Below are 12242 nucleotides of genomic sequence, written 5' to 3'. Positions count from 1 at the left end.
TTAAGAAAAAATCTAGCACATAAACTCATTTATCATTATTATTATTACTCTGTTATCTTAGCTCATGTTGCTGTAACACAATACCATAAATTGGGTGGCTTATCAACAACAGACATTTGTTTTTCACAGTTCTGGAGGCTGGAAGTCCAAGATCATGGTGCCAGCATGGTCAGGTTCTGGTAAGAGCCTTCTTGCAGGTATCTTCATTGCTATTCTCACATGGTAGAAAACAGCTAGCCAGCTCTCTGGCTATTCTTATAAGGGCACTGATCCCATTTATGAGAGCTTCACATTCCTGATCCAATTACCTACCAAAAGCCTCACCTCCAAATACCATCACACTGGGATGAGGGTTTCAACATAAGAATTTGGGGGGATCACAAACATTCATTCCACAGCAGCTGTTAAGACTTCTATCTTTTCCTTTCAAATAGCTGAGAATACTGAAGCTCAAAAAATCTAACAACTTGCCAGATGTCACAGAGAAGTAAATTGTAAAGCCAGAAGAAAAACACAGGACTCCTAGTCAAGGAGCCCACTCATCTTCACAATGCTAAACTTTATCAATAATTCTTTTTAGGTCTTCAGGTCTACTTTATGATAAATACAGAAAACATGGTAACAAAATGAAAGAAATCAGAAAAAGGAAAATGAAAGGCATTTACATATTCAAGGATTAAGAAAAGAAAGGAATACCACAACGGCCAAGAGAGAACAAATGGAGGGAACAGGAAGGCAGTCCAGACAACTGCATTAAGAATACTAGACAGGTGATAACAATCAGGCTTTAATTTTTATTTAAGACATAAAGATACTTTTACTTGCATTTTTAAAAATTGCTTCTCTTTACATTAAAAGCTCTTCTGTCTTCAAAAATGTGTGAAATACTTTGATGTTTCAGGTATAAATGATGTTTACACAGGGACAAAGAAGTAACATTTCAAAAATTTAATAAGGAAATTTTAGGGACGTCAACATATTTACCATCTGCATTTTAAAATCCTTTGAAGGTTCAACTTACGGGTCATGTTCATTTTTGACAAAACTTTAAATGTTTAAAAATTGTACTCACTATTTGACCATCTTAGGCATTTCCTTAGATAACCCAATGGTTACTTAAATACAAACTCTGTCCTAATAAAAATACTACCCCCCCAAAAGCCTCTAAAAAAAATACAGACATATCAGTTTATCAGGACACAAACTTATGTTTTTTAAGAACAGTATCTTTCAGAGTGTGTTTGTTAAACAATATCCGTCTCCCTGTTTAGACATACTCTGATTACAGTTGTTCTCTTTCTATAGGTTTCTCTCCTACAGTAGCAACCAACATAGCTCAGGCCAAAATAAATATCAATATACTAACTGAAAGGCTCTGGTACTGGATATTTTATGGAACTATACTACAAAGGCAAATTGTTGAAGCTTTTACATGCTGTAAACTTAAAAGATAAAAAGATAAACAGCAGGAAATACAGAAAATATATGTCCAAAATGCACACTCAAGAACATACATGAAACATAATTCTGTAATCAGAATTCTATATTTCTATATAGACTTCATTATAAAACTAACAATATGGTCTTCAGGAAAAAAAGGGGGCTCTCAGAAATAAAAAAGTATTGCTCTAAGAACCATGAAACAAAGCAACAGAATAAAAATCAGGCTTAATATCCAAAAGGAATACCCAGTTGTCAACCCAACTAAGAATTCAAATTTCCAAAAATAATTCAAGTTCCAGGAACTTCAGAAGAAGAGAGCAAATGGTAGAGAAGACCACAATTCCTCAGCCCTTCAAGATATACATCCTTGCTAATGATCTGGGTTAAACAATGTGGATTTTTCTCCTCTTCCTTCAAAATCTGGCAATAGATGCTAAACATTTTATACTCCACTTTTTCACACAATTAAAGTCCATGTGCTCAATATGTTTTAAAAAGCAAAAGATGGAGAGCAATAAGTGAGGTTCATTCCCTCTCAAATTTTTACATACATATCTCAGCCTTAAAACTCTATTACCAGAAGACTATGCCACCAATACTAAACTTTATCTTTTTAAATTTTGGTTTGTATAAAACCAGAAAGTGTTCTGACCTAAGAGTTCACTTCTAATTCTGCAGAGCTCAGTAACTGGAGTACTGAATTCCCTCTGCTGGCACCATAAATCTGCCTGATGAAATCCCGTTGCTGCTGTATCTCATGGCTCACCCAATCCCAACTTAAACTCAGCTTGAGGTCCTTAGAGACTCTGTGTACAAAATAATTATTACATGGTTGGAAGCAGGAAAAAACACTTTGAGGATAATCAGGAAAATTCAATATAAGAACGATTATCTTCAGTGAAAGGGAACGGTTTTGTTATATAAAACCAGTCATCAGTGGTGTAGACACAGAGTAAAGGGTACCAAATTAAAACTCAAGAGACCTGGATTCTCCCTCAGTTAGACAACAGCTGTGCCCTAATTACAAAACAAACAAAACCCCTTTTACTTAATTCCTAAACTGCCTACCTCACTCAAGAGTTGTTGAGATCAAATAATAAGTCTGAAAGTGCTTTGAAAAAATAGAAAATGCTATCCAAATAAAATATTACCTTCATTATGGTTATACTTACTGTATTACTGGAAATGAACTTTTAAGATCTATATTTCTGACATAATAACCCCATCACACTAAATTTGTGATAAAGAGCTTTTACCCGTTCTACAGATCGTGCTCTCTTCTTTGGCCGAGTAGGCAGCGCATCTTCCTTCGGATTGGTGTCTATTGCCCAATAGGACCCCTAAAGGTAAAGAAATAAATTATATTAACAGTATTTTACAGGAACTCTAACATTAAAATGGACTTTCACAATCCTCTGCTTCAAAAGCAAACATTCTGCACTTACAACAATGGAAAAGTAGCATGAGAAGAAATACTAGTTTTGAATGGAGAAAAGTAAAGTTTATACAAGGAAAAAAAGTCACCATTTATAACTATGTTATTAAAGAGAGAAAAAAATCACAATCTGAAGAAGCCAAGTCCCAGAAATCTGCCACAGCCAAATTAAAAAGGGAAATGATCAACCGAACACATTTAAAACATATATATATATACTAATTCTTAATTGAACATATATGATAATTACAACAGCATATGACATTCAAGTCTAACAGAATTTTATTTTATATGTAGTTTCTGCACCCTGGGACCTCACAAAACTAAACAGGTAAGTGAAACAATTTATAAAAACAACTTTCTTGACCACGTTTTATACAATAAGTGCAATGGTCTGTACATAAATCTTTTATTGCTTATTCTATCACAGTTAATTTTAACTATTTATCCTCTCTTACATTTTGATACAAGTTCTCAGACCACTCTTTCAAAAATACATACTGAGGACCTACTGTGTTCCAGGCACTCAGAAATTGTGACTCCCTTGAAAAATAACTTGAAGAGCATAGATCATATAGTTTGCACATATACAAATGTGACCAAAGCTCAGAAAAATAAAAGTGGTCTGTTCAACCAAGGATTTGAGAGTCAGGACCAGAATCAAGTTCTCTGCCTCTTCATTAATCTTCCTAGGCTGCTTTTTCAGGCAATGTTTGACAACAAGGGGAAATACAGCTTTCATCTACCAATTTTCACACTTTGTGCCCAACATGAATTATCTCCTTATATCTCCTTAAACATACCATGTTCTTTCATGCATCTGTGCCTGTCCTACATACTTATCTCCTTGCCTATATCTACCTTACCACTGACAAACTCATATTCTACCTCCAAAACTTAGCTCAGATGTTATCTAAAGGAATCCTTCTCTGATCCTCCTACAATACTCAAAAATTAATCTCTCTCTCCCTCTGTAAGATTTCTATACTATTTATACATTTAGATGATTATCTGCACTTAACATTACAATTTTATTTACAGGTCTGTATCCCTTCTAGGCTACAAGTCCCTTAAGTGTAGAAACTCATTCCTAGATCCACAGTGCACGGCAGAATATCAGACACAGAGCAAGTACTCAATAAACATGTGTTAAAATGGCGGGGGTGGGGGTTGGGGGGGAGATGTTGGACAAATTGTGCCAAGAATGTCAGAGTACAAGGTATAATGCCAGGCCTCCCCAGGTCCTAATCTAGGTAGTATATGAACTCAGCACTCACTTCACACACAGCCATACTGGGGCATTCTTCCATGTTATCTTTTCTGCATTTCAGCTAATGAGCCTACCGGACCTGATGTAAACTTGCCAAGAACCATGTAAAATGTTAAGCACTAAAAATTAAAACAACAATTATGAGTATGGTTCAGGCTAGCAAGTTGCAAAATAAACAAAGCAGGAAAATGTGCTACACTCAGTTGTTGCTAAAGTTGAAACTGAAGCAGGAAGAAAAATACCCAAACTCACTGGACAACAGTTTAAAAACCACTGTTTATGGAAATGATAAATTTCAGTGTTTAGTTCGTTTTGCATGGTTGTGTATATTTGTATTAATCTGGGAAACCACTCACTGTCCAAACATTACATTGATTTGTTATTAAACATTTTAATAAAACTACAAAACCAAATATGTATCTGTCCTTCCACACAAAATATAATTGGCTGTAGCTTATCACAAATAGATCAACAAGAGAAAAAAATCGTTCATAAGCCTAACCCATCCATTATGTACTTACAAAACCCTGAATGCCCATATATCCGAACAAAACTGTATTTCAAAAAGATACATGCACCCCTGTGTTAACAGCAGCACTATTCACAATAGCCAAGACAGGGAAACAACCTAAATGTCCACTGACAGATGAATGGATAAAGATGTGTTATATATATATACAATGGAATATTACTCAGCCATAAAAAAGAATGAAATAATGCCATTTGCAGCTACATGGACAGACCTAGAGATTATCATACTAAGTGAAGTCAGAAAGAGAAAGACAAATACCACATGATATCACTGTTACGTGGAATCTAAAATATGACACAAATGAACTTAACTACAAAACAGAAACAGACTCATATAGAGAACAGATTTGTGTTTGCCAAGGGGGAAGTGGGGCAGGGAGGATTGGACTGGGAGTTTGGGATTAACAGATGCAAACTATTATATATAAAATAGATAAACAACAATGTCCTATCATATAACACTAGGGAACTATATTCAATAACCTGTAATAAACCATAATGGAAAAGAACATATATGTATAACTGAATCACTTTGCTGTACACCAGAAACTAACACAACATTGTAAATCAACTATACTTAAAAAAAAACAAAAAACAAAAAAAACCCTGAATGCTCAAATGCAAAAACAATTGAAATGATTCACAAAAGAAGTTGTAAAATCTTCCACCTAGTGGCTCTTGCTAACCTATTATCTGAGTTTCACCTGTGAACTTACCAGTTTGGATTAAATGACTTAAAACTTCCCTTCACAAATCAAAACTGCAAAATAACATTTGATACCCATTAGGATATCTATCATCAAAAAACCCCAGAAAATAACAAGTGCTGGCAGGGATGTGGAGAAACTGGAACCTCTGTGCATAGCTAGTGGGAATATAAAGTGGTACAGCTACTGTGGAAAATGGTATGGCAGTTGCTCAAAAAATTAAACATAAAATTACCTTATGATCTATCAATTTCACTTCAAGGTATATACCCAAGAATCAACAGCAGGGACTTGAATAGATATTCGTACCCTCATGTTCATAGAAAGTTATTCACAATAGCTGAAACGTGAAAGCAACCCAAGTGTCAATCGATGGATGAACACATAAATAAAATATGGTACACACACACAATGGAATATTATTCACTCTTTAAAAGGAAGGAAATTCTGACACATGTATGCTATAACATGAGTAAACCCTGAAGACATGCTGAGTTAAACAATTTAGTCACAAAAAGGAAACTACTTTGTAATTCTACTTACATGAGGTTCCTTAGACAGTCAAAATTATAAAGACAGAAAGTAGAATGGTGGTTGCCAGGAGCTGGGGGGAGGGAGGATGGGGAACTATTGTTTAATGGGTACAGAGTTTCACTTTGGGAAGACGAACAACTTCTGGAGATGGATGGTGGTGATGGTTGCACAACAGTATTAAATGGACTTAATGCCACTGAACTACACACTTAACAACAATGACTACAACAGGGAGATCAACTCAATGCTTTGTGATGACCCAGAGGATGGGATAGGGAGGGTGGAAGGGAGGCTCAAGAGGCAGGGGATATGGGGATATATGTATACATACAGCTGATTCACTTTGTTGTACAGCAGAAACTAACACAACATTGTAAATAAAGCAATTATACTCCAATAAAGATGTGGAAAAAAAGTTAATCAGAAAAAAAATGATTACAATGGTAAATTTTATGTTATATATATTTTACCACACACACACAAAAATCCCTTTCAGCTACCTCTAAAAAGCAGCTACCTTTTCTCTTCCGTATTAAACAATATTTCTCGCAGAAACTGAACTGCTTAAATACAGTCAATCAACAAACACACATTCCTTCCCAGAGTAGGGCCTACTCCTCTATGTTTACGTGGAGTAAGTAAGAAACAAGGGTTTTCTGGTTTTATTTTTTTCAAGTCAACTTTACTGAGTATATTTTTTAAAAAATAAAGTGCACCCATTTTAAGCATACAGTTAAAGGCGTTTTGACAAATGTATACATGCACACAACTAACACCAAAATCAAGATAAAGAACATTTCCATCATCCTAAAAAGCTCCTGTGTGATTCAAAAAGCAACCCCTCTTCCTTTGCCCCCACATGTCCATCCCATACAACTACTCATCTGCTTCCTATTATAGTTTTGCATTTTATAAAATTTCATATAAATAAACTCAAACCGTCACACTATTTTCTACTACTATTAGCAATGTATGAATCGAGCTGCTCCATGTCTTTGCCAATACTTGGTATTTTAATTCTTTTCAATTACAACCATCCTAGTGGATATATAGCTGTACCTCAGTGATTTTTGTGTGCATTTCTGTAATAATGTTGATAGGCATCTTTGCAAGTGCTTATTGGCATCCATGTGTCCTCCTTTGTGAAGCAGTTATTCATAAATTTTGCTGCATGTTTTATTTGGGTTATAAGATTTTTTGTTTTTTGTGTTACAAGGATTTTTTTATACTTTTTAAATAGCAACTCCTTTGTCACAGATAGATACATAGTTAAGTTTCTGTGTAAGTGTGAGGTAAGGATCAATATAAATTTTTCTTCCACCAAGGTATACACTATTTCTTGAAAAGACTATGTCCTTTCCCCATTGAATTACACTGGCATCTCTATCAAAAATCAGCTAGGGCTTCCCTGGTGGCACAGTGGTTAAGAATCTGCCTGCCAATGCAGGGGACATGGGTTTGAGTCCTGGTCTGGAAAGATCCCACATGCCGCGGAGCAGCTAGGCCCGTGTGTCACAACTATTGAGCCTGCGCGTCTGGAGCCTGTGCTCTGCAACGGGAGAGGCCGCGACAGGGAGACGCCTGTGCACCGCGATGAAGAGTGGCCCCCTGCTCTCCGCAACTGGAGAAAGCCCATGCACAGAATCAAAGATCCAACACAGCCAAAACTAAAAATAATAAAAATCAGCTGAATATATATGTGAGTCTACTTCTGAACTCTAGTCTGTTCCACTGATCTACATGTCTACCCTTGTGCTAATACCATTTTGTCTTGATTATTGTAGCTATATAGAAAGTCTTGAAATCAAGCACTGTAAGTCCTACGACCTTGGTTATTTTCAAAATTGTTTTGCCTGGTCTGGGTCCTTCGCATTTCCACATGACTATGAGAAAAAGAAGTCTGCTAGGACTTTTATTGGGATTTCATTAACTCTATAAATCAATTTGGGGAAGACTGATATCTAACAATATATGTCTTCTTTTCCACAAACATGCTATATCTCTCCATTTACTTAGGTCTTGTTTTATTTCTCTTGGTAATGTTTTACAGTTTTCAGTAAACATGTCTGCATATATTTTGTTAAAACATATCCCTAAAGTATTGCATTATTTTGGATGCTATTGTAAATGAAATTGCTTTATTTTCCAACCATTAATTGGTAGCATAAAAAAATTATACTGACCTTGTATCTTGTGACTTTGCTAAACTCACTTATTAGTTCTAGTGGCTATTCCATAGACTCCTTAGGATTTTCTACATGTGCAATAAAGTTGTTTGCAAACAAATTTTACTTATTCTTTTTCAACCTGGATGTCTTCTATTTTTTTCTTGCCTTATTCCATTGGCTTGGACCTCTAACAGAACGTTGAATAACAGTGAATGCAAGCATTCTTGTTTGTTCTCAGTCTCAGAGGAAAAGTATTCAGTGTCTCACCACTAAATATGATATAAACTGTTGGTTTTTTATAGATGCCTTTAATCAAATAAAGGAAATTCCTTTTTATTCCTAGAGTGCTGAATGAGTGTCAAATTTTGTCAAATGTTTCTACACTTGAGATAACATGATTTTTCAGTTTTCTTCTACTCACATGGTGAGTTAAATCAATAGGTTTTTAAATTATAACCTTAATTGCACTGCTGGGACAAATCCCTCCTGGTCATGATGTATTCTCCTTTTCATATATCAATAAATTTAATTTGCTAATATTGTGTTAAAGATTATTGGGTCTATGTTCACAAAGATATTGTTCTGTACTTTTCTTATTATTTTTTTGCCATCATAGTGACAGTGACCTCATGAAATGAATTGAAAACTGTTCCTTCATCCACTTTTTTTGGGGGGAAAGGGGGGTGGTAAGAGTTTCTGTAAGACTGGCATTGCTTTTTCCTTAAATATTTTAGCTTCTTTTTTCTTAACATCTTTATTAGAGTATAATTGCTTTACAATGGTGTGTTAGTTTCTGCTTTACAACAAAGTGAATCAGTTATACATATACATATGTTCCCATATCTCTTCCCTCTCGCGTCTCCCTCCCTATCCCACCCCTCTAGGTGGTCACAAACCATCTAGCTGATCTCCCTGTGCCATGCGGCTGCTTCCCACTAGCTATCCACCCTACGTTTGGTAGTGCATATATGTCCATGCCACTCTCTCACTTCGTCAGAGCTTACCTTTCCCCCTCCCCATACCCTCAAGTCCATGCTCTAGTAGGACTGTGTTTTATTCCGATCCTACTCCTAGTCTCTTCATGACATTTTTTCCCTTAGAGTCCATATATATGTGGAATTGCTTTTTTCTTGTTTCATTGCTTTTTGTTTGTTCATTTTCTGTTTTACTGATTTCCCTTTATTATTTCCTTTTTTCTACTTACTTTGGACTCACCTTGCTCTTATTTTTCTAACTTCTTAAGATACATGCTCAAGTAACTGATTTTGGACCCTTATTTTTCAAATAAAAGCATTTAAATTTTGATATTTTCTCTCATCACTCAGATCAAAATACTTTCTAATATCCCTTATGATTTCTTCTTTGACCCAGAGGTACTTTAAAACTATATTAATTTCTAAACTTTGGGGATCTTCTAAGCATCTTTTTGTTTTTTATTCCTAATTTAATTCTGTTAGTCAGAAAACATGCGTCTGTAAAATTGCATCATTTAGAAGGGATTAATATCAACTTAACAGCTCATACAACTCAACATAAAAAAAAAAACCCGATTAAAAAATGGTCGAAGACCTGAATATTTTTCCAAAGACATACAGATGGCCAACAGGAACATGAAAAGATGCTCAACTTCACTAATCATCAGGGAAATGCAAATCAAAACCACAATGAGATATCACTGCACACCTGTCAGAACGGCTATCATCAGAAATACCACAAATAACAAATGCTGGAGAGAATGTGGAAAAAAGGAAACTCCTGTACACTGTTGGTGGGATTGTAAATTGGTGCAGCCACTGTGGAAAACAGTATGAAGGTTTCCCAAAAAAGCTAAAAATAGAACTACCATGTGGTCCAGCAATTCCACTCCTGGGTATATATCTATTAAAAAAATGAAAACATTAATTCAAAAGATACATGCACCCCAATGTTCATAGCAGCATTATTTACAATGGCCAAGATATGGAAGCAACCTAAGTGCCCATCAACATAGAAATGGATAAAGAAGAGGTGGCATACATACACAATGGAATACTACTCTGCCATAAAAAAGGATGAAAGTTTGCCATTTGCAACAACATGGATAGACTTGGAGGGTTATTATGCTTAGTGAAATAAAACAGAGAAAGACATATACTGTATTTTATCACTTATATGTGGAATCAAAAAATAAAACAAACTAGTAAATATTTAAAAAAGAAACAAACTCAGAGATATAGAAAACAAACTAATGGTTACCAGTGGGGAGAGGGAAGTGGGGACAAGCAAGACAAGGGTAGGGGTTTAAGAGGCTGGAACTACTATGTATAAAATAAATAAGCTACAAGGATATATTAGACAGCACAGGGAACATAGCCAATATTTTATAATAACTATAAATGGAGTATTACCTTTAAAAATTGTGAATCACTGTGTTATACACCTGAAACTTATATAATATACCACATCAACTACACAATTAAAAGACTGTGGATTTGTTGATTTCTCTTTTTAATTCTGGTAGTTTTTGTTTGGTTTTTTTGAAGCTCTACTTTTGGGCACATACATTTATAATTCTTAGATGTTTCTGATCAATTGATCTTTTCTTCTGCTATATGCAATATTCTGTTAAGGCCATTCAGTGAACTATTCATTTAGTTATTGCATTTTTAAGCTCTACAATTTTCATTTGGTTCTTTTTATAGTTTCCATCTCTGTATTCAAATTCCCTATCTCTTCATTCATTCATTATTAGAATATGTTTTAATTCTTTCAACATATTTATAATGGCTGTTTTGAAATTTGTGTCTGCTAAATCCACTATCTGGGCCACCTGTTCCACCTGATTCAGGAGCTAACTCCAACTCTTATCATCTAAGCCATACTGACATCAATCTCTTTCACTTCCTTCACTTCAAGGCAAGCTCCCCATAAAGGTTTCTCTAAGTAATATACAATGCTGAATTCCAACAAAAGTACTACAGGCATACCTCAGAGATACCGCAGGTTGGGTTGCAGACCACTGCAATAAAATGAATATCGCAATAAAGCAAGTCATGAATTTTTTAGTTTCCCAGTTCATATAAAAGTTATGTTTACACTATACTGTAGTCTATTAAGTGTGCAATATCATTATGTCTAAAAAACCAATGTACCTTAATTTAAAAATACTTCATTGCTAAAAAATACTAACCATCATCTGAGCCATCAACTAGTCATAATCTTTTTGCTGGTGGAGGGTCTTGCCCCAATGTTGATGGCCGCTGACTAATCAGGGTAGTAGTTGCTGGTAGTTGTGGCAATTTAATAATATAAGACAATAATGAAGTTTGCCATATCAATTGATTCTTCCTTTCATGAACAATTTCTCTGTAGCATGCAATGCTGTTTGATAGGATTTTACCCACATAATTTCTTTCAATAGTGGAATCAATCCTCTCAAACCCTGTTGCTGTTTTCTCAACTAAGTTTATGTAATATTCTAAATCCTTTGCTGTTGTTTCAACAATCTTCACCTTCACCAGGAGTAGATTCCATCTCAAAAAACCATCTTCTTTGCTCATCCCTAAGAAGCTACTCCTCAACCATTTAAGTTTTGTCAAGAGTTTGCAGCAGTTCAGTCCCATCTTCAGGCTCCACTTTTAATTCTAGTTCTCTTGCTGTTCCCACTCCACATCTGCAGTTACCTCCTCCACTGAAGTCTAGAACCCCTCAAAGCCATCCGTTGGAATCAACTTCTTCCAAACTCCTGTTAATGTTGATGTTTGACCTCTTCCAGTGAATCCATGAGTGTTCCTAAAAACATATGGAATGCTGAATCCTTTCCAGAACACTTTCAATTTCCTTTGCCCAGATCCATCAACGGAATCACTATGGCATCTATATCTTTATGAAATATATTTCTTAAATAGTAAGGTTTAAAAGTCAAAATTGTTTGTTGATCCATAGGCTGCACAGTGGATGTTGTGTTATTAGCAGGCATGAAAACAACATTAATATCATTGTACATCTCCACCAGAGCTCTTGGGTGACCAGGTACAATTTCAATGAGCAGTAACAGTTTGAAAGAAATCTTTTTTTCTGAGCAGTAACTCTCAACAGTGGGCTTAACGTATTCAGTAAACCATGTTGTTAGCAGATGCACCTTGGTGGTCAGAATGGTAAACTGGCTTCAACTT

At 35.3% G+C, this 12242-nt stretch overlaps 1 protein-coding gene across 14 annotated transcripts in view; it reads right to left on the bottom strand.

Moving 5' to 3' along the window:
- Positions 1 to 12242, bottom strand: part of FOXJ3 (forkhead box J3) — a 133627-nt gene that overhangs the window by 53013 nt on the left and 68372 nt on the right. For all 14 annotated transcript variants that reach the window (XM_059046216.2, XM_059046191.2, XM_067010024.1 and 11 more), the window contains one exon: positions 2700 to 2783. In XM_059046216.2, the coding sequence (XP_058902199.1) occupies positions 2700 to 2783 (84 nt within the window). The remainder of the gene's footprint in view (positions 1 to 2699; positions 2784 to 12242) is intronic.

This window comes from Kogia breviceps, chromosome 1, assembly GCF_026419965.1.
Source record: "Kogia breviceps isolate mKogBre1 chromosome 1, mKogBre1 haplotype 1, whole genome shotgun sequence".
Lineage (NCBI taxonomy): Eukaryota > Metazoa > Chordata > Mammalia > Artiodactyla > Physeteridae > Kogia > Kogia breviceps.
The sequence above is the reverse complement of the archived record's forward strand: the minus strand, read 5'-3'. Positions and strand labels throughout refer to the sequence as shown.